Below are 23,356 nucleotides of genomic sequence, written 5' to 3'. Positions count from 1 at the left end.
CTTATTCATTTTTTTTCAGATATGACTACAGAGTGCACAGTATATAGAGAAGGATGGGATTTCTGCCAGGATCTACAAGTATTTTTTGCATAGCATATCTGAGAAGTTTATTGTTATGCTTTACATATACTTTTAATGTTACTGTTTAGCGCAGAACCTAATAACCTTTTTTTAAACTGAACTCATTTGTGCAGCTGAGCATTTCCTAGTGATTTTTATCAGATGGGGGCAATAGAAAATATGAAAGTTGGATGCTGCTTGAGTGCTATATGTAACTACAATTAAAATTTTACAATGTTTTAAAAAATAAAATTAACAGCCAAAGAAATTGCAGTTTTGCGCATCGTTCTAATTACTGTACTGCTAAGATGCAATAGGCTGCTGCATGTCAAGTACATGATGATAAAATGTATGATAAAGTATATATTGGATATACTCAATGAGGCAGTGCAAAAAGCAGTTATGATGTGAAAAATGGAAATGCTTCAATTGCGCCCAGCTTATAAATCTTATCTTGGCTGATGTCACCTGACTGATTGTTATGGATTACTGCACTTTGTGTATCACCACTGTATGACATTTTGAATATGCATGCTGTTGTGGTGAAGTCTGTCCCAAATAAGTGAGTTCTGCCAACAGGCTTCTAAGCAACAGCCTATCAAAACCGATGCAATGGGGTTATTTACTGGAGGCATAAGGCTATTTACAGTAGCTATGTGAAAATTCACTTTAGATAGTGAACATTATTGAATAAGATGATGCTCTGTTTAGCTTACATACCAGATCAAGTGCTAGCAAATATCCTATTTTCCCAAGTCCATGACTGGGTATTCACAAGAAACAGAGCTTCATTTTAGTCACTAACATTAAGTTTGCAAACTGTATACACACATTTTCTCCCCTTTTTTTAGTTTTGATTTGAGTGCAGATTGGTTATACCCTCTGTCAAGTTTTTAATGATGTCAGTGTCCCCACTGGGGAGATGCACCACTGTGATTTTACTGATGTCCATTACCTCCAAGAAAGAAAATGGGAAATCCAAAACTTTAGAGTTGTTCAAAGAAAAAGAGGTGAAGGGATCTATCAACGAGGACAACAGTTTCGGGGACAACTGTGGAAGAAGGGAATTTACTTCACTCTCAGAGATTTCTGATAACTTCCTGTTGCTTCTCTAGGACAGGAAGTGAAGTGAAATTTCCCCAAACGGTACACAGTAAAAAAAAAAAAAAAAAAAGGTTTAGCTGTACATGCACCTAAAGGTTTAATAATGGGGTTGATTTTCTTAAGTTCATCTAGCAGAGTATATGTTCACTTTGGAAAGGAACAATTTGCATGGTTCTGTTTATTATCGTAAAAGATAGAAAAAGGCAACATACGGTATAAATTTGTGATGGCATGCAGAAACCCTTTGTTTTAAGAACATCACACAGGTTAATTGAGGGCTATTTGATTTGTTTAGCCTTTCTCACATAAAAATGTATTATGACATATCAATGGTTCAGCTACTGCGTTAGCTGCCCATAAAGGCTTGGGGTAGTAGCCATATGACTTCTCTGTTCCCATGACTGTCATTTCATTTGTAAGTATTAATGAAACTATCACCTCATCTCATCTTTCATTATATAATCTAATAGTGAAAATCTGTGCCAATTTACATAATTTGGTTTTACTATAGAGGACAAGTTTCAAATCAGTGAAGATATTCTGATATAGCCAAATAATGTCACCTGTAAATATTGGCAGTGATGATGTAGAACCACTCAAAAACCCTTGCTATGTCTGATAATCTATATTTAATGTCATAACTTTTCTTATTATTTTGGGTTGAATGAGGAAGAGATTGAACCTCTTTCAGTTTCTTTATTGATGTCTGTGTACTCGCTGATGAGATTCACCCACTCTATGTGTCCTGGTGACTGTCGTCATTGGGACACAAAATAGAAGGAAATCCAACATTTTACAGCCGTCACAGGAAGTAAAGGTGAAAAAAGATTTTCCAATAAGGTCACCAATTGTGATTTCCCATCAGTTTGAAGAAGTGTCTTCTCGTTTCTTGTTCTGTGTCTGGGAGAACAAGGGAAATATCTGTAATCCGAGACACAGGCAAAAGGAAATTCTCACAAGGGTTTTAACCATTCACTACAAAACGACTTATAAAGTTTTGGCTTAAGATACACTTTAAAGTGGAATTAAACTTACTCTCCAAAAAAAAAAAAAATGCTGACAAGTAGTATATGTTTCACCGGACAGACCCTGTTGGTCTCCTTTGTCATAGCTGCTTTCCCACCTGTCAGCGCTGATGTACACTTTCTTCCTTTTGACACCACTCTGTGCTTTTATGATGTGAGTACAGTGCACATGTGTGGGAGTGACATCATTGTGGCCTGACCAGTTAGGCGGCCAAAGAGTCCAAACCCAGAAGGAATACCAGGAGAAGATCGAAGCACATGTGACAGCTGAAAGCACTGGATCGTTTGGTAGGTTACTCTGCCATAATGTACTAATATGCTTTACATTATACCATAAAACTCCCAGGGGCCATTTTTTTTAAAGAAAATGTTTAATTATGTAACTAATGGTACTTAATTAAAGTACCATTTCAGTCTTTGCAGATGACACCAAGCTTTGCAGTGGAATATCTTCCTTACAGGATGTCTCCAAATTACAAGCTGACCTCAATGCACTGTTTCATTGGTCAACTATGTGGCAAATGAGGTTTAATGTTGATAAATGTAAAGTTATGCACTTGGGGTGCTAAGAATATGCATGCAGCATACATACTAGGGGGAGTAGAACTGGGGGAATCCATAGCGGAGATGGATCTGGGTGTTCTGATAGATCCTAAGCTTAATAATAACATGCTGTGGTTTCCAAAACAAGCAAAGTCCTTTCTTGTATTAACAGAGGCATGGACTCCAGAGAGAGAGATATAATTTTGCCCCTGTACAAATCATTAGTAAGACCTGAACTGGAATATGCAGTTCAGTTTAGGGCACTAGTTCTTAAAAAGGATATCAGGGAACTGGAGAAAGTGCAGGGAAGGGCAACAAAACTGATAAGAGGCATGGAGGAGCTCAGCTATGAGAAAAGATTAGAGGAACTGCATTTATTCTCTCTTCAGAAGAGGAGATTAAGGGGGGATATGATCAACATGTAAAAATACATAAGAGGTTCATATAGTGAACTTGGTGTTGAATTATTCACTTTAATGTCAACACAGAGGAAAAGGGGGAACTCTTTACGTCTAGAGGAAAATAGATTTTGTTTCCAAACACAAAAAGGATTATTCATTGTAAGAGCTGTGAAAATGTGGAATAGACTCCCTCCAGAGGTGGTTCTGGGTAGCTCAGCAGATTGCTTTGGAAAAGGCCTGGATTCTTTCCTAGGTGTACATAATATAAATGGGTACTAATATTTATAGGTAAAATTGATCCAGGGAATATCTGATTGCCTCTCGGGAAATCAGGAAGGAATTTTTCCCCCCTGCTGTAGCAAATTGGATCATGCTTTGCTGGAGTTTTTTTGCCTTCCTCTGGATCAACTGCGGGTATAGGATTGTGTATGTGGGATTGTATGTTTGGGTTTTCTTTACTGTTTTTTTATTGGTTGAGCCAGATGGACTTGTGTCTTTTTTCAACCTGACTAACAATGTAACTATGTAAACATGAACTTTGTTTTATTCTTTTCTGCTTCATGCACATGGCTGCAAGAGGACAGTGCAGGTGCTCAGAGCAGTAGCAGACAAGCTGCGCCTAAAGTCATGCATCCATATGCATGTGCGTGTTTACTCAAGTAGTGGCTTATAGCCGCATACAGCCATTGCTGGCTATGGGTGGCTGTATGCAGCACCTGTAAATCTCAGGTGGGGAAATACGGCTGAATTTATGGCTGTGCGTCCCTTTTGTGCACATACTGAAAAAAAGATTAATAACTTATCGTTTAAAATAAGCACCACTTTTTTTGGAAGAAAAAACATTTTATTTATCTTTTTCCCAAAGAAATAAAAGCAATATAAATATTATTGTATAAAACTTGCGTGTAAGACATTGACATGAGTCTATTTACGGGTATAAGAAGGGTGAAAGCATATTCATAATAGTAAAGTACAGTTCAGTTAGACACAATGAAAAGACAGGTGCATAAATTGGATGAACATTTATATCACTAACACACAGAAAGATACGGAAGGAGCAATTAAAATACTGCAACCCACAAGTTGGATACAGGGATGAAAGGATCACATTAGAACTATATTGTACATACCAGCTAATCTAGAATGAAGGTTGTAATAAAAGGTAAATCATAACATCAAAGGAATTTAAAAAAAATGTCACCTACTGCTTGTTTATTGGTATGACTGTATTGTATTACAAGCTGTGTATATGGTTACTATGTGGTCACCTATCTGGAAGGTGAAAAGTTGCTTCTAGTGCCCCAAGCTGAGGTCACATGACAGACATTGGCATAGAAGGTTATTGTATATAATGCTTTCATATAACATTACTGTAAGCAGTGCAATAGCATTGTCAAGCAGCAAGCTGAAAGACATAAGGCTTTACTGCTCAAGGCATCAGAAAATTATATGCCCAAAAAAAGGAAGGTTGTGTAAGCGATAGAGTGCATAAAAATGATAGTTAGACATTTTTGAAAGCTTTTTTTTTTTTTTTTGCATCAGTGTACAAAGAGAGAATCTGGTCTGTAGGTAATATGATATAAAATACAAAGTGGTCATTAAAACAATCTAAAGGTTTGTCACTGACTCTTAGCAGCTACCATACGTTACATATAAAAATAAATAAAAAATACATAGAAATAAAAATTAAAAATGGAAATGGGTAGTTTTGCTATATATATTTGTGCAGCCAGTGTTAAATTATCCAAACTCTTGCATTGAAACTTTAATCAGCATTTTCTCTGTACATAAACTATACTGCGGTCTGACTGGCCTTCCATTTTTACATTTAGATTTTTATTAAAATCAGTTTGGGATACATCGTTAAAAGAAAACTAATTTCAAATGTGACATATACAATTACTAAAACAAGATTTATTGTAAGGAAATTTAGTTAAAAATGACCTTTCCATTTCAACCTGCATGCTGCTATTATCTTCTTAACTGCCAGAAAATTGAAATTTATCCTCCTTGCAACCATAGCAACAGTACAGTCAATAGACGGGATAAACCTGCAACTCTCATTTCCCTGCTCCTCCACTGGCTTGCTGCTTTTCAATAGGTCTGCACAGAACTCAATACCTACAGTGAAATATGTTTAGGGGTACTGCACTGGGATTTCCTCGTGGTGCAATATTTGCAGGATGAGATGTACATCTACAGAGATTCCTAGGGAAAGGAGGGGTATTTCTTATTACAGCATTTTAACTACATGTGTGACTAGTAGAAGATCCTTCCACTTATTAGTCACATTTAGCTTTATTGTCGAAGCCTATTTCAAGATCTACAGAACAAAAAGAGATGTAGACCTGCATAAAAATTTGCTAAAACAATTGAAGTGCATATCAAATGACCTTAAGGGGATTATGTTTGCTCTCAGAAAAAATGGAGGTTCACATTATGCTGGTTATACACTTTACGAAAAATCGTTCAAACACATTTTTGAAAAACGAACACTCGGCCATGGGAGCCAACAATCGTGTCATCATGTAATGACCGATATATCGTTCAATGGACATAAATGAATCAGTTTTTTGTTCGTTTTTTCACATATACCTAGTGCAAACAGTTTGGACAGGAAACACATTAACCTTTCAATTTATCGTTCTTTTGGCAGAAAATTTCCAAACTTGTCCTTCGTTTTTTCGGCTCAAAAACGTCACAACTGATTACTGATGCGTGCCCCTTAACTGGCCAAAAAACAAAAGAACTGTCCAAATGATGAATTTCGGATGATTTTTTGTATAGTGTATGGCCAGCATTATATTTCAAGACTACAGCAGAGAATTGTAATTGCATATTATCAAAAAGTAAAATTACAAATCCGAGGTTCTCCCATATGTATGCTGTTTTCAGTAAGATAATTTATAAAATAATTATTTATATGGTTATTGGTAGCCCTGTTTTTCCTAAATGGATCTGATTAATCAAGCTACAGTAGCACTTAGGAGCTCTAAGTTTAAACTAAAAGCAGGCGTTTCATGAGCGTTTTTGAAGCTCCATTAACACCTGTCAAAATTGTGTGCATTCTTGTTCACACAGTTGCGTTATTTCTGTGTGTCAAAATTGGCCTGACGTGTTCTTTGCCAAGCTTTGTCGCTTCCCAAATGCTTCCATTGATGTCAATGTAAACATGCTGCAAACGCACTGCAAATGTGTCACAAACGCCCCTATGGCTTTTACTGCATGTTCGAGATGCATTTAGAAAGCATTACTAACTGAGATGATAATACAAAAATCCATAGAATAAAAAAACAACACAGAGGGGCCATCTGGCAAGCATTTTTTAACGCAATGCAAACACATCAAAAAACAACAAAAACACGATGTTGACTCATCTTATCACATTAGGCCTTTTAATTGGCGCTCACATTTTTTTGCATATCTAAATGAGCCCTAAAAAATGCTAAATACATGCTAAAGTTTACTGTTAGCACTGCTTAGCATGTCATAAGTACCACCAATGCTTGATTAACCAGGGTCATAACACTTTAAAAACAATACAATGTATCCTGGTCTGGCCTGTGTTAAAGAGGTTTGCTTTCTAGTATTCTTTTAAAAAAGAATCTAAAGACTCCATGCTGGATACCTACATGCAAAACAAAAAATTATTGTAGAAAAAGAAAGTGGGCTCACATGCTGATATTTTCATCGTTTAACTCCGTTTCAGAAGATCAAAAAAGCCCATCAGCAACTAACCTTTTGAGCAGCAGTTTTCCCACATGAGAAGAGGCTTCACCGGTCAAAAAATGACTACTTTTCGTAAATCTTTTTATAAAAAAAAAGATGACTTTCTAATGAAAAGGCCGCTGGCAATTTGAGTTTACAGCATTCATTTCCCTGGTTTCCTCTTGTTTGCCACAAACATTCCTGATTTCTTATAATTTTGTATTATTTTGGCGCTCTATACAACAGACATATTTATAGATACATGTGTCTACAATAAAATAAAAACACCCTATCATCTAGAACCAAATACTAACTTATATATGCATTGTTTTGTTTGTTTTTCAATTCTTCAAATGTAAAAGGAAATTGTAAAAATGCAGTATGGGTTAACAAAGCTTTGAGAACTTCTGTGATAATGATAAATTATAAATGCCTATTTAGTGATACATATATACATTGGAAGATGTTCCACAAGTATGTGGAACACTACCAGCAAAATATGAATCTTAATAGTACGTAAAGAGTACATCATTGGCTAGGAAAGGACTTTTTCAGAACTTAGTGACCTCGTCATTAGAACATATTGGCTCATATTGACACAACACTCATTTCCAGTGTCCAGACTAGTATTTGCTTTTACAATAGTAGAAAGGACACACAGGCTCTGATAATGATTGATACAACCAGTTCCAAACATTCTCTTTCCTGTTGTGAATAAGACATTCTTTCTGGGATTTCGCTAGAGGGAAGATCTCACACAATTCTGTCATGTTGGTATAACATATGCTGCTTTACATCTTTATTTCTTATCCTTTTTTCCAGATTTCTTTTTGTTCCCCGAAGGTGCTTTGTTGTCACGTTTTCCAGCAGCGTTAGTAAGTGTAGATGTTGTTCCTGGAATGTAGATGTTTTGTCTGTAGTCAGGGACGTGCTGTAGAGTGAACTGTGGTCCATAGCGAGCACTGAGTCCCATTGTACCTGTTGCTCCTCCCATACCAGAGCTTCCTTCAGCAGCTTCTGTTGTGAATGAAGAAAAGTTTTGTTATCTAAAATGGATTTATACATTTAAAGCCATTTGAACTTCTAATGACTTATATTTTGAGATTCAAATCAACCTTCACAAATATAAGATTGTCCAGTTATTTTAAACCAGTTTATTTTAAACCTGTTTTGTGACCACCTCGGCAGTTTAAGAAACATATTTCATTTTAGTTTCTGGTGGCAAGAGGGTATAAACATAATAGCCTGTAGAAGTTTGCATTTATCGAGTTCCTGGGGGCCTTGTGTAGTAAGTATTTATCCAGTCACTGATGGCCTTGAGTACTTAGTATCTATGCAGTTCCTGGTGCCCTAGTGTAGTAAGTATTTAATAAGTATGCTGGCCTTGTGTAGTAAGTATTTATCCAGTCCCTAGTGGCCTTATGTCATAATTATTTATCAAATTCCTGCTAGCCTTGTGCAGTAAGTATTAATCCAGTCCCTAGTTGCATTGTGAAGTAAGTATTCAGCCAGTCTTGGATGGCCTTGTGTAATAAGTTTTGATCCAGCCCCTAATGGTCTTGTGTTGTAAGTATTTATTCAGCTCCTGTTGGACTTGTGTAGTAAGTATTTACCCAGTCCCTCTTGGCCCTGTATGGTACATATTTAGCCAGTCTCAGGTGTCCTAGTGTAGCAAGTATACTAAGTACCAGTACATGAGGCCTTGTGTAGTAAGTATTTATTCAGTCCTTCGTGGCCTTGTATACTAAGCACAAAGGCCTTATGTAGTAAGTATTGATCCATTCTCCAGTGACTTAGGGGTCAATTCACTAAGATTTACTGCATGCAATGAGGGTATCATGTTACTCATCTGCATAAATTATCGCATGCGATAAATGAAGTCTAAGTCCAATTCACAAAAAAAAAGTAAAAAAAAAAAAAAACCATTATGCGGTATTTACCAATTAAAAAAAAATGTGCTGGTAAATATCGCATAAAAAGCTCTTAAGTCCAATTCACAAACAGACCTGAGAGTAAAAAAGCATGCAATAATTACCACCAGTGCTTTGCTGGCGGTATCACATGCGGTATTTGACAAGTAGCTGGTTTGTAAGGAGTAGGCACGGAAGCCGGCTGCCGTATCCTTAACAACAGATGCGTGGGGGTCCCCCTAGTCCATACCAGGCCAATTGAGGGGAGGGCTGAGATCTGGGGGCCCTCTTTTAAAAGGGGGTTTCCATATTCCCGATAAGCCCCCCCCCCGCCCGCAGATCCCCACAATCACCGGACAGGGTTGTGGGGATGAGGCCCTTATCCCTATCAATCAGGGGACAAAGTGCTTTGGGGTGGGGGGCAGAGCCCCTCCTGCCCAAAAGCACCCACCCCATTTTGAGGTATGGTATGGTTCAGGAGGAGGGGGCTGCTCGCTTCCCCTCTCCTTTTCTAACCTGCCAGGCTGCATGTTTGGATATGGGTCTGTTATAAAATGTAGGGGGGACCGCACGCTGTTTTTTTTTTTTAATTTTGGCGTGACCGCATGCTGTTTTTTTCATACTTTTTAATTGTCTGTTTTTTTTTACAATCAGCTGTCAGTGGGGAAGCCCACTGACAGCTGATGAGTCATCGGTTGTTAAGGACGCAGCTGCCGGCTTCCTAGACCGCTCCTTAGCAACCAGCTTTGACAAAAAACAGCCTGGGGGTCCCTTTTTGACAAATCGTGGCCCTCTCCTTTGCAACCAGCCTGAATGTGGTTAATTACTGCATTAAATTATTCGAACAAATACCGCATTCTGTATTTAACAGTAAATTCAACTTTAAAAGTAAATTCAAATTTACTGCATGCAGTATTTTGGTATTTTACCGCACTTTAGTTGCCGTGTTTAACTCTTAGTGAATTGACTCCATTGTGCATTAAGTATTTAGCCTGTTCCAGGTGGCCTTGTGTAGTAAGTATTTATGCAGTTCTTTGTGGCTTTGTATATTCATTATTTATCCAGTCCCTAGTAGCAATGTGTAGTAAGTATCACCCAAGTCTTGGGTGGTCTTGTGTATTAAGTATTTATTCAGCCGCTAAAGGTCTTGTGTAGTAAGAATTTATCCAGCTCTTGCTGGCCTTGTGTAGTAAGTATTTATTTATTCAGTCCCTAGTGGCCTTGTGTAGTAAGTATTGATCTATTCTCTAGTTGCATTGTGTATTACGTATTTAGCCAGTCTCAGGTAGCTTTGTGTAGTAAGTATTAAAGAGGTTGTACACGAGAAAAAAAAAATTTCTCTTCTTTACATCCTGAAAGAGAAACCCATAATGAGCTAGTATGCATTGCATACTAGCTCATTATGAAATACTTACCTTAGAACGAGCCCCCGCCATGCCGTCCGCTTACCTGTATGACGGGCGACATGTATAGTCGCCCGTCTTCCGGGATCGCGGCATCCGGCCATCTGATTGATCCGACCATCTGATGACGGTCATGGCACGGGGCTCTGAAGGAACGGCACGATCTGCCGTTCCTTCAGAGCGCATGCGCCAGTGACGTCACTGGCTGCATTAAAGGTAAATATCTCCTAAACGGTGCATGTTTAGGAGATATTTACAGTACCTATAGGTACAGTGGGTACGGAAAGTATTCAGACCCCCTTACATTTTTCACTCTTTGTTATATTGCAGCCATTTGCTAAAATCATTTAAGTTCATTCTTCTTCCTCATGAATGTACACATAGCACCCCATACTGACAGAAAAACACAGAATTGTTGACATTGTTGCAGATTTATTAAAAAAGAAAAACTGAAATATCACATGGTCCTAAGTATTCAGACCCTTTGCTGTGACACTCATATATTTAACTCAGGTGCTTTCCATTTCTTCTGATCATCCTTGAGATGGTTCTACACCTTCATTTGAGTCCAGCTGTGTTTGATTATACTGATTGGACTTGATTAGGAAAGCCACACACCTGTCTATATAAGACCTTCCAGATCACAATGCATGTCAGAGCAAATGAGAATCATGAGGTCAAAGGAACTGCCTGAAGAGCTCAGAGACAGAATTGTGGCAAGGCACAGATCTGGCCAAGCTTACAAAAAGATTTCTGCTGCACTTAAGGTTCCTAAGAGCACAGTGGCCTCCATAATACTCAAATGGAAGATGTTTGGGACGACCAGAACCCTTCCTAGAGCTGGCCGTCCGGCCAAACTGAGCTATCGGGGGAGAAGAGCCTTGGTGAGAGAGGTAAAGAAGAACCCAAAGATCACTGTGGCTGAGCTCCAGAGATGCAGTCAGGAGATGGGAGAAAGTTGTAGAAAGTCAACCATCACTGCAGCCCTCGACCAGTCAGGGCTTTATGGCAGAGTGGCCCGACGGAAGCCTCTCCTCAGTGTATGACACATGAAAGCCCGCATGGAGTTTGCTAAAAAAACACCTGAAGGACTCCAAGATGGTGAGAAATAAGATTCTCTGGTCTGATGAGACCAAAATAGAACTTTTTGGCCTTAATTCTAAGCGGTATGTGTGGAGAAAACAAGGCACTGCTCATCACCTGTCCAATACAGTCCCAACAGTGAAACATGGTGGTGGCAGCATCATGCTGTGGGGTGTTTTTCAGCTGCAGGGACAGGACAACTGGTTGCAATCGAGGGAAAGATGAATGCGGCCAAGTACAGGGATATCCTGGACAAAAACCTTCTCCAGAGTGCTCTGGACCTCAGACTGGGCCGAAGGTTTACCTTCCAACAAGACAATGACCCTAAGCACACAGCTAAAATAACGAAGGAGTGGCTTCACAACAACTCCGTGACTGTTCTTGAATGGCCCAGCCAGAGCCCTGACTTAAACCCAATTGAGCATCTCTGGAGAGACCTAAAAATGGCTGTCCACCAACGTTTACCATCCAACCTGACAGAACTGGAAAGGATCTGCAAGGAGGAATGGCAGAGGATCCCCAAATCCAGGTGTGAAAGACTTGTTGCATCTTTCCCAAAAAGACTCCTGGCTGTATTAGATCAAAAGGGGGCTTCTACTAAATACTGAGCAAAGGGTCTGAATACTTAGGACCATGTGATATTTCAGTTTTTCTTTTTTAATAAATCTGCAACAATGTCAACAATTCTGTGTTTTTCTGTCAGTATGGGGAGCTATGTGTACATTCATGAGGAAGAAGAATGAACCTAAATGATTTTAGCAAATGGCTGCAATATAACAAAGAGTGAAAAATGTAATGGGGTCTGAATACTTTCCGTACCCACTGTAAGCCTTATCATAGGCTTACCTATAGGTACAACTTCCTGAGGAGGGTTTACTTCCTCTTTAATTCAGTCTCTAATGGCCTTGTTTTGTAAGTGTTTACCCAGCTCCTGCTGTCTTTTTGTAGTAATCATTTATCCATTCCTAAGTTGCATTGTGTAGTAAATCTAAAGCCTTGTACACATTATCAAAAGGGGTTGAACAAAAAAAAACTGACAGCTCCGACGTTAGTACAGCGATCTCCCCCACTGAGCTGTTGTGTTTTCACAGGGGGGAGACCCCTCTGCCAGATCACCCCGGTCAGCGATTTCAGACATTGGCTGAGAGTGCTGAATGGGAGCCGGTGGGCTGCTGATTTTACAACATGCACATCCAACAGAATCTGGAGGAACTTCTGTCGGACCAGCTGCCCTTCACACGAGCCTATGTTGCCTGACTTTTGGCATGTGTGTACTAGGCTTTAGGTGGTCTTGTGTAGTAAGTATTAATCCAGCCCCTAATTGTCTTGTGTAGTAAGTATTTATTCAGCTACTGCTGGCCTTTTGTAGTAAGTATTTACGCAGCCCCTCTTGGCCTTGTGAAGTGTGTATTTCGCCAGTCTCAGCTGCCCTAGTGTAGCAAGTATTTATCCAGTTCCTAGTGGACTTGCGTGGTAAGTATTTATCTAGTTTCTAATGGTCTTGTGTAGTAAGTATTTAACCAGTCCCTGATCACCTAGTTTAGTATGTTAATAGCCAATACCTGCAAGCCTAGTGTAGTAAGTAAACAGCTGGACATTGGTGTCCTAGTAAAGTAAGTAAATAGCAAACCTTGGTGGTCTAGTGCAGCAGAAATTAATCCCTGATGCCTGTGCTGTGTAACAATTTTTATCACTCATCTATCACTAGAAACTTCTTAAAACTGACATTATATTTAAATCAAGATCTCTATATGTAAAAGTCAGCAGGGCTATATACATCTTGAGGTATAATTTTTACTTTTGATAGCAGTATACCTTAAAACCACAGAAATGTATATACAGTCTGACAGACATTGTACTAACAACCTACATTGGAATACTAACCTCTGTTGTATCGAGTGGCTAAATTAGCACCAGTTTTAGACCTAGTGCATCAAGTAGTCAGCTGTCAGTAATACACCTGATTTGATACAACCCCTCCCCTTCTATGCCATACAAGTCTATGTGAGAACACTTGTGTTGAGGGTTGTGGTTGGTACTCGCCTAACAGTGAAAGAAGTGCTTACTCAAAAAATAAGGACAAAACATAACATTTTGGGTACGGAACTATAAGTGGACAAAAAGGCATGAACCTTCAACTAGGCTTTAAAGTCACTTATGCCAGTAATTTAATTACTGAAACAATTAAAGGATACCTTAGCTAGAAGAAACACATTGGCAACCCTTTCTTCTGATAATGTCAGTTGCCTGATTTTCAAGCTGATGTAATCTCTTCAATACTTTTTCTCAGTCATTGACTTAGAAAAAGCATGTGGACCAGAACTTGTTCATGGTTATGGACTCAAAAGGTATTAAATTTGAAGGAACAGCACGATAGATAGGCAAAAAGCATTTTCAGAAGGATATCAGCTTTCCGTTTTCTCTCTATACAAGTTTCTTTTATGGTAACACTATAACATATACATTTCACATCTTCCAGATCAATAACAATGAACCTTTATAGGATAACTTTACAAAGCCTATGATATGCCCTTAAAATAACCAACCATTAATTTATTTTGAAAGCTTAACATAATACCCAAGAAACCAGCCAACATTCTAACACAGTTATATCACTTTGTATGATGTAATCTACCACTTGGAGGAGATCATTTACTGAGGTACCAGCAACAATAGATGCACATATTTTATCACATTACACGGATTTCCACCCACAGGTTATAAAATGTGCAGAGAGGCTCAAACGCATTAACTCCACTTAGCAAGCTCATAGCACATTACATAACCCCTCTTTACCCTGTATATGTCTGTACAGACTTAGATATATAAACTTGCAATTTGAATATGTAAAGCAAAATTAAGTTCTTTCTGCATATTCATTATTCTCTGGAAGCTTGTAAACATTTGTTCCAAAATGTATTTAGGAATGAATCTTAAATCTTTTTTTTTTTTAACTCTTCAGCAGTATCATTATAACAAATGAAACTACTACATTTTTAAGGGAATTTCCAGTTAGCAAGGAAACTCCCTATTTGTAAATTCCCTATTTGTAATGTATAGTAACAACCAATTTACTAGAGATAACGAAAATGGTCTGACATTAAAGCCTAAGTGTAGATAAAACTTTTTTTTTAAATATTAGCACAAGGAATGACGCTTAAATTTAATCCGTAGTGTCTCTTGTGCTGGCGCCAGCTGTCATAGTTGAATATCCTCTGTCCTTTGTCACCCCTCTCATACCCCGCAGCCAGAAGGGGCTGTGAGGGTTATTAGTGCTGAGGAACCTGTCACAGGGACTTATAAAGGCCCACCCTTTCTGCCCCCTCCTCCAGTTACAGGTGTACTATATCTTACATGAATGGAAAACAATATATGAATGGAGGACAAGTGGATGAATGAAAGGTCTGCCTTCACCATTCATAGAGTGCTTTTCATTAATCGAAGCTATAGTACATAAATGGAGGAGAGGGGTGGAAAGGGTGGGATGGTTTTGTTAAAGAGGAGCTCCAGGCTCCCCCCCCCATAAAATTAAAAGGCAGCAGCTACAAATATTGTAGCTGCTAACTTTTAATATTAGGGCATTCACCTGTCCAGGAATCCAGTGGTGTCAATTTTTCAATCGGCTATAAGGTGCTGCTGCTGCCCTCTTGACCACGGGAAGCTGGCAGTAAAGCTTGAGGCTTCACAGCCGGTTTCTTACTGCGTATGTGCAAATTAATACACTGCACTTTGTGAATTGGCCCGCTACAGTAAAAGGAGGAGAGGCCGAACTTCTGGCTTAGTTTGCTGTTGAGAACTGAGCCGGAAGTGGGAGCGGGTACCTGTCAAAACCAGGTTCCAGCCCCCCTCCCCCAAAGGTGCCAAATATGACAGCGGAAAGGGGGAGGAGGCAGACAAGCATAGCTTCCCCTTTTGGGTGGAGTTACGCTTTATGCCCCGCAGCTTTGAAAGACTACGGCTGCGGGGTATGAGACGGGGGAACAAAGAACAGAGAATTTAAACTATGATGGCTGGCACCAGCACAAGGAACACTTTGGATTAAATGCAAGTACCATCCCTTGTGCTGATATTTTTAAAACAAAAAGTTTTATCTAAACCTGGGCAATAAGTGTCCGACCAGGGGGTTAGGTTGGGACTAGATCCTTCTACTCTTATCCTGATCAGAAGGAGGGGGTCTTTGTTGGGTATTTAACCTTGAACGTTATTCTGCTTAGCATGAGCCACGCACACTTACGTATATACTGTATATGTACCAGACACTTCCAGGGCTGTGGAATACCTGTGGATTCATACTGTACATCACTACATGAGCCAGCTAGAGGAACTGCAGAGTGTGGCAAGACAGCAGGTATTGAACACGTTACGGCAGATATCTACAACAGCCAAGTAAGTATAGAGAGTCTTTTTTTACAGCATGGGCTCACAGTATTTTGACCCTGTAGGGACAGGGCTACATTAAAATTTGAATAGGTATAGGCTGCATATGGACTAGGTACTTCACGTGACCCTGTCTGCACTTGAATATAAATGTATACCTTCTAAAAGGGCCCCATGTCTTCACTGCTCCCCAGTCGCTGCGAGTAATCCACACTTACAGGTGTGTGGAATACCTGCTCCCCCACCACACACTCTGGTTCATTCTGCTGGCTTGTATATCACTATAATACTTATGAGCCAGTGCAAGAAACCACTGTTTGAGGAGGGGCAAATACATATTCAACTAATCTAATCAGAGTGTGGCAGCAGGTATTCAACACATTACGGCAGATTACAACAGCACTTGCTGCAGTCAGGGAGCAGCGAAGCAACTACAGACATGGGCTGCTGGAAAGGTAAGTAAATTATATCTTCTTTTAGAAGGTATACAGTTATATGCAAGTGGCCTTGTGCTGACAGGTCCCGTTCAGCAAATTAACATAAAATTAAATACCCTTTACCAAATGTGGTAAAATTCAATATTGAAAAAATGAAAACTGACATATAGTATTTTTTGGGGATGCGGCACCACACACATAAGTTATGTGTAAAGGTTTGTATATCATTACCTGCATGCGACTGCTTCTGATAAAAGTCTTCCCCTCAATGCCTCCTTCACAGCTGTCAGATACTGCTCTGAGGGGCTGCTCTTTGGGTATATGGGTTGACTGCAGCCACTGCTACTGAGAAAAGTTGCACCACCCACTCACCTTCTACTGCACACCCTCACATCTGTGCCATTCATAGAACTCATATTATTTACACTTCCACATTGCATTATATTCTGTGAATGGAGGAGGAGCAATTGAATGACAGGATCTCCAGTTCCCATTCATAGAATTCGGTACATTGTGGAAGAATGGCATAATGAGGTCTGTGAATGGCAAAGAGGGCAGAAGGGGGTGTGTAGGTGAGTGGTGCAAGTTTTCTCTGAATTTGCGGCAAAAGTTAACCCATGCAGCACCAGAAGGCCGCCATTGAAAGCAGATTTTTAGCAGTGGTCATGGGGAAGATTTTTTAGCAGAGGTCATGGGATACACACCATTACACATACCTATTGTGTATGGTGTTATAGCTCTCCCCAAAACATTAAACATTAAACTTCAGCTTTTACAAATTGCTTAATTCTCTTTACTTTTTCCAACTACAGAAAATTGGTAATATTACTGTCAAAGAATAGATGCCTGACAGTAAAATGAGAAGCCAACGTGTCCTTGACAGCTATACAATTTTAGAGGGAGCACAATACCACAGATGCTTTAAATTCAGTAACTGTTCTCTGTTTTCTAACTGGAACAAAATCAGCAGGATCAAAGAGTTCTTGTGTTTTCTGTCATGGAAACTGACCATTTGCTGATGCCAGGATCATTGCTTGGAGTCTCTCAGTTTCAAACTGGTTATTTGGCCACACTCCAGGTTCTTCTGTGGGCTGTTGTGTTCTACAGAGAGATGACAAGACATTTTCCAGTAAGAAACACGCCAAGTGTGAGAAGGTAAGCAGCTGCTTATTGGCCTTGCATTGGACCCAGATATACGATGCCACAATTTGTCTGAGATAGTGTGTGTGTCTGTGGGTGTTAGTGGGTTACAAAACATTTAAAAAAAACTTTTCTTTTTCTTTGACCAAGCTTGCAGACCAAAATATGTACAGTTGTAGACAGGATGCTGTAATAGAATCACAAGCACTGTGGAGGTACTTCCAATGACTTGGCCCACCAACTCAGTTTACTTTCTTGATTATTGATTCTTAATCACATCTCTAAGCAAAACGTATAATAATCACTGTATGAAGGGCCTATATTGACTGGCTTTCGGTTTGTGATGATGGTATCTATTTAATATCAGCTTGAGATGCTTCTGAGATCATTCAGTAATCACTTCAGCAATTCACCACTTCAGGTGGGTTTTGCATTCCCATACACTTGTATAGGAATGCAATTGTATAGGAATGCAAATTGTATAGAAATGCAAATTTGTTTTGAAGTGAACAAAAGCCCATCGACACAAAAAGGGCCATACACAGCCTGAATCTTTGGCGACATCAGCCGGTTTAATAGACATTTGGCCCGTGTGTATGGCAGCCCGTTCGACAGAAGCCAGGCCGTTCAGCTTTACTTCTGTCGAAGAGGCATGACTGGAAAAGGTCTGCCGAACGGCATGCAATCAGCACTGGGAGCCAATATATAATGGGGGATAACAAGCATTCAAAGGACAATATCTTCATTAACATTCACTTGTAAATATATATCTGTACTAGTACATACTGTACTGTATATACCTGCTTCTAATAAAGTATGAAATCAATAGAACAGTGTGTTTTAACCCTTTTGCTCCTTCTTCCTCTGTATATCTAATCTCTATGCTGTCTCTGTATGCAGGGCTTTTCTTCTCAGAGAATAGGTGTAGGAACTCCCCCCCCCCCCAACCAACTCTTCCCCCCTCAACCCCATAATTTCCAAGGGAATAAGTAAAGCAGTGCCAAATTTGCGTATTGCTCAAGGCCCAAAAGGCACTGATTACCGCACTTAGGAGCGCATAACACACAGGGCTCAGGAAAGTGTACTCTGCAGTGATGAGGTGCGTGTATCACACAGGGCACAGAAGAGAAAATCAGCACAAGGAACAGTACATATCTCCCCCAATGTTACCATCTATTGCTCACCTCTCTACCCCCCATTCACACCTCACCTCTGCAACCCTTGTCCACAGATCACCTTTGCCCCACATTTTCTCCCCCCCCCACCCCCCGTCCACAGCTCACAACTTTTCCCTATTGTTTGTAGCTCATCACTTCTTCCCCATGTCCGCAGCTCACCACTTCTTTCCCCTGACCGCAGCACACCACTTCTTCCCCTGTCCTCAGCACACCACTTCTTCCCCCCTGTTCACAGCACACCACTTCTTCCTCCTGACTGCAGCACATCACTTCTTCCCCCTGTCCGCAGCACACCACTTCTTCCCCCTGTTTGCAGCACACCACTTCTTCCCTCTGACTGCAGCACATCACTTATTCCCCCTGTCTGCAGCTCACCACTTCTTCTCCTGTCCGCAGCACACCACTTCTTCCCCTGTCCGCAGCACACCACTTCTTCCCCCCTGGCCGCAGCACATCACTTCTTCCCCCTGTCCGCAGCACATCACTTCTTCCTCCTGACCACAGCACATCACTTCTTCCCCCTGTCCGCAGCTCACTACTTCTTCCCCCTGTCCGCAGCATACCACTTCTTCCCCTTGTCCGCAGCACACCACTTCATCCCCCTGTCCGCAGCACATCACTTCTTCCTTCTATCCGCAGCACATCACTTCTTCCCTCTGTCCACAGCACATCACTTCTTCCACCTGTCCGCAGCTCACCACTTCTTCCCCCTGTCTGCAGCATGCCACCTCCTCCCCCTGTCCACAGCACATCACTTCTTTCCCCTGTCCTGAGCACCCCACCTCTTCCCCCTGTCCACAGCACATCACTTCTTTCCTCTGTCCGTTTTCCCTTATGTTCACCCCCTGCCACCTCTAAACAACCTGACAACCCCCCCCCCCCCCCCTCCAAGCTCTTGCCTCTGTACCACCCCGCCCCCACCTCTCCCCCCTTTCCAGCTGTCATCTCTTCTCACAAATTCACGTCCACTGCGGTTCACAGCTATCACAGATGCCTCTCTGCACAACCATTCCATCCTCCTCTTCTCCTTTTCCCTCCATGGCTTTCGCTCACCTCCTCTTAGTGCAGCTGTGCGTGGGCTTTTTTTTACAACTCAATGCAGCCCTGTCCCACCCCGCCTGTCAGACATGTGTAGCACAGAGCCAAGGAGGAGTTTTAGAACACTTCACTCGGCTCTGAACTGCATATGTCTGACAGGTGAGGTGGGGCGGGGTGGAGCAGGGCGAGGCTGGATGGGTCAGGAGCCGCCACTGGAAGCTTCAGAGAATTTTTAAAAATGCAGCGATCGCGACGTGGGGACTTGGGGCACCCAGTGAAACATGCACTGCTGTACACATGTCCTGAATGCCTAACAATAGAACACAGAAGCCTGTGGAGGAAGCGAGTAGTGCAAAAAAATTCCTCTACCGCCTTCTGTGTTCAGACAGTGACAGGATGGAGAGGACAGGGCTGCCAGAGGTGGCAGAAAAAAAGCCCTGTCTGTATGTAACCTGCATATTAACCCCTTCACCTTCCTTATCCTGCAGATCTGTACATTAGCCTCCTAATTTTGATTAAACCCCCACCCCCACACCTGTATGTGACCTGACCATTAGCCCATCTAACTTCTCTCCCTCAGTGTGTGACCTGCACATTTTTTGTGTTTAGCGCACCGTTACCAAGCTCCATGTTTTAAAAGGCTAAAATAAAGGCATAGCACATGATGAGTTTGTGTTCTTTTGGCATTTGTTAGAACTTCTTCATGGATATTGAGAGATGCAGTCCTCATAATATTTAGTACAACCCTATTTCCTACAGTGATCAAGAGCCAATTGCACTGCATATCAAAGCTACGCAAATACATAGAGTTGGGGTACAGCAGTGAAAATGTCTGTGCTTGCGCCCGATTTGTGTACCTGACATAGGTGTGCTTAGCCTATTGCATTAGGGTGAGCACCCCAAAGCTCAAACACACATGTGTCTTTGTGTGTATAGATACATTTATGTAGGGAAGTGGGCAATGTCAGTAGGGCAGAGATTGGTGTCATTGTTCATTTTTATTATTTTTATTTATTATTACTTTTTTACAATTTTATTTTTTAAATAATTTTTTTACAATCATTTTTTATTCAATTTATTTTTTTTTAGAATTTTTTAGGAGCCCCATTGGGGGGCTTTGGTGAAATATTAGGGGTCTAAACAGACCTCTGATGTCTCACTTTTGAGACAGAGAAAGGGACTGAGGACAGAGATTCCTCAGTGTCTTTCTCTGCAGCCAGGCAGCAGGGGGAATCTGCACAATAAAGAGCGATTAGTGTGCCCAGACACACCGGGACACCCCATGTGCACGCCTATGTCAATATTCCCATCACACAGGTTCCTGAATAAAGCTTTAGGAGTAGCAGGAGCTGAAGCAACAAGCAGCTGGAACTGGAAGCATCACAGATCAAATGCACATATTCACCAGCACACCATGGATCATCAAATAGCGTCCAAAATCTTTATTTAACCACTTAAGCCCCGGAAGATTTTACCCCCTTCCTGACCAGGGCCTATTTTGCGATTCGCACTGTGTGACTTTAGCGGACAATTGCACGGTCATGCGACACTGTACCCAAATGAAATTGACGTCCTTTTTTTCCCCACAAACAGAGCTTTCTTTTGGTGGTATTTGATCACCTGTGCGATTTTTTGATTATGCGCTATAAACAAAAAAAAGCAACAATTTTGCAAAAATAACAATATTTTTCACATTTTTTTTATATGAAATCCCCCCCCCCAAAAAAAAAAATGTAAAAATCTAAATTTTTTAACATTTTAGGCCAATTTGTTTTCTGCTACATAAGTTTGGTAAAAAAAAATTGCAAAAAGTGTATTTTGATTGGTTTGCGCAAAAGTTATTGCGTTTATTAACTAAGGGAAAGATTTTTGTCATTTTTATTGTTTTTTGTTTAACGAGTTATGGCGGGGATCTGCAATTTTTTTTGCGGGACTGCGACATTGCGGCGGACAGATCGGACCCTTGACTGACATTTTTGACACTTTTGGGGGTATCAGTGACATTACTACAGTAATCAGTGCTATACATATGCACTGTTACTGTAAAAATGGCACTGGGAGGGAAGGGGTTAACTTTATTGGAGAGGGAGGGGTTAAGTGTGTCCCTAGGGGCGTGCTTCTAACTGTGATTGGATGTGGCTGTGTGTGTAACAGCACAGATCAACGGTCCTACATAGCAGGTCCGTATAATCTGTGCTTTTACACAGGGAAGAATGACAGGCGGCTTTGTTTACATTAGCCGCCTGCCTTTCTCCCTCTCCACCTGACGATTGCGAGTGACTGGTGGACATCGGGTCCGACGGTCACACGCGCGTGCTTCTTAGGGAACGAGCGGGGGCGGCAGCGCACCTCCGGCGGAGTGCACTCGCCCCCTCTTGGCTCCCAGGCTACTGACGTACCGGTACGTCACTTTGCCTGGGAGGGGCTGACCTCCGCCGTATATAGTCGGGCGGCGGTCGGCAAGTGGTTAAAAATGATCACATCATAAGGGACATAGAGCAATGTTTTAGAGCCACGTAGGACTCCTTCATCACACGCCTGATGAAGGGATCCTGCGTGGCTATGAAACATTGCACAAGTCTCTTGTGATGTGATTGTTATTCCATAAGAATTTTGGGCGTTATTCAACAATCCATAGTGTGCTGGTGAATATGTGCATTTGATCTACGATTTGAGTACCTGTCACAGACAGGTGCATGAATCTGTTTGTGTCTGCACTGAGGTCGGAGAGTCCATACTATACTGCCATAGCCGCATGGCCAAGAAGTTTTGTACTAGGGGTGGAGGGAGCCTGATAAGGAACTGGGAGACCAGTTGCCCATCAGGTCTGCTTTACTTTTGATTGACATTGCATGACAGCATCAATAGCTGCGATTCAGTCCAACAGATGTCATGTGCTGTCAACCAAAAGTAAAGCAGAACCATCAGGCCCCACCCACTCAGTGACAAGTAATTTCCCAAATATGGGCATCACCATATTTAGGTAATGACATCACCTGTGTCCCCGTCCTTTTGTTTACACTTACAGCTGATTGGGCTGGGGATACTGTATAGTATTGTGTGGAAAGCTATAATATACACAATAACATCCCAAAAGTTGGTCTTAAAGTAGAACTATAGGCAAAACTTTTTTTTTCATTTTGGATAGAGCAAGGGAGTGTTATAACCCCTGTCAGATTTGTTTTCTCCATCTGTGTTCCATTGCGGAGATTTCCCTTCACATCCTGTCCCATATCCAAATAGGAAATGAGAGGAAATCCCCTAGGTCAGTGGGGCCCTCAGGGCCCACTAACAGGCCAGATTTTAAGTATTACCATGGGGAGATGCAGACTACAGTACTGCAATCACTGAGCAGCAAATTATATCACCTGGGATGTATTTCAGTTATCTTGCAAATCTGGCCTGTAAGTGGGCCCTGTAGGCCAGGGTTGAGGACCACTGCCCTAGGTCACCAGAACTAGTGTCCCCGTTGGAAGATTTCACCTCTCTTTGTTTCTGGGGACAACCCAAAATATGGGATTTGCTTTTATATTCACTTTCAATAATAATGGTACATAGAACAAATAGAGTGGGTGAATCTCCTTAATGGGGGCACAGAAAGCAAGAAAAACTCACAAGCAATCTAATCCCTCTGCACTTTATCCAAAACGAAAAAGAAACCGGTTTTGCCTTTAGTTATACTTTAATACCTTTCAGTTTCATATTCTGTATTTCCGTAAGAATCTGTCACTGCCACAGTGACAGGTTCTTAAAGTAGTGATAGTAAAAACGACCTGAATTTGCAAAACATATTGACAATGTTATCCTCACTGGTGCAAATGCTTGTCTTAAAGTGGTTGTAAACACTTACATATACCCATTGAAGTGACTGGCCTCAGGTGATACACAGACATAAAACAAATCCTCCTACATGAGTTGTACCTGTTTATCTGTATCTTGTCTTGCCTAC

The 23,356-nt window shown here is 41.0% G+C and overlaps 1 protein-coding gene across 15 annotated transcripts in view; it reads right to left on the bottom strand.

The window, feature by feature from the left end:
- Positions 1-6,834: 6,834 nt before the first annotated feature.
- LOC309553178 (protocadherin gamma-B2-like) overlaps positions 6,835-23,356 on the bottom strand; it is a 374,843-nt gene continuing 358,321 nt past the window's right edge. For all 15 annotated transcript variants that reach the window (XM_082254109.1, XM_082254120.1, XM_082254122.1 and 12 more), the window contains exons 3-4: positions 17,061-17,152; positions 6,835-7,858 (exon numbers count right to left, since the gene is read on the bottom strand). In XM_082254109.1, the coding sequence (XP_082110235.1) occupies positions 7,641-7,858; positions 17,061-17,152 (310 nt within the window). In that variant the 3' untranslated portion in view covers positions 6,835-7,640. The remainder of the gene's footprint in view (positions 7,859-17,060; positions 17,153-23,356) is intronic.

The sequence above is a fragment of the Pelophylax lessonae genome (genome assembly GCF_965119305.1).
Source record: "Pelophylax lessonae genome assembly, chromosome: 4".
In the NCBI taxonomy this organism is placed as follows: domain Eukaryota; kingdom Metazoa; phylum Chordata; class Amphibia; order Anura; family Ranidae; genus Pelophylax; species Pelophylax lessonae.
The sequence above is the reverse complement of the archived record's forward strand: the minus strand, read 5'-3'. Positions and strand labels throughout refer to the sequence as shown.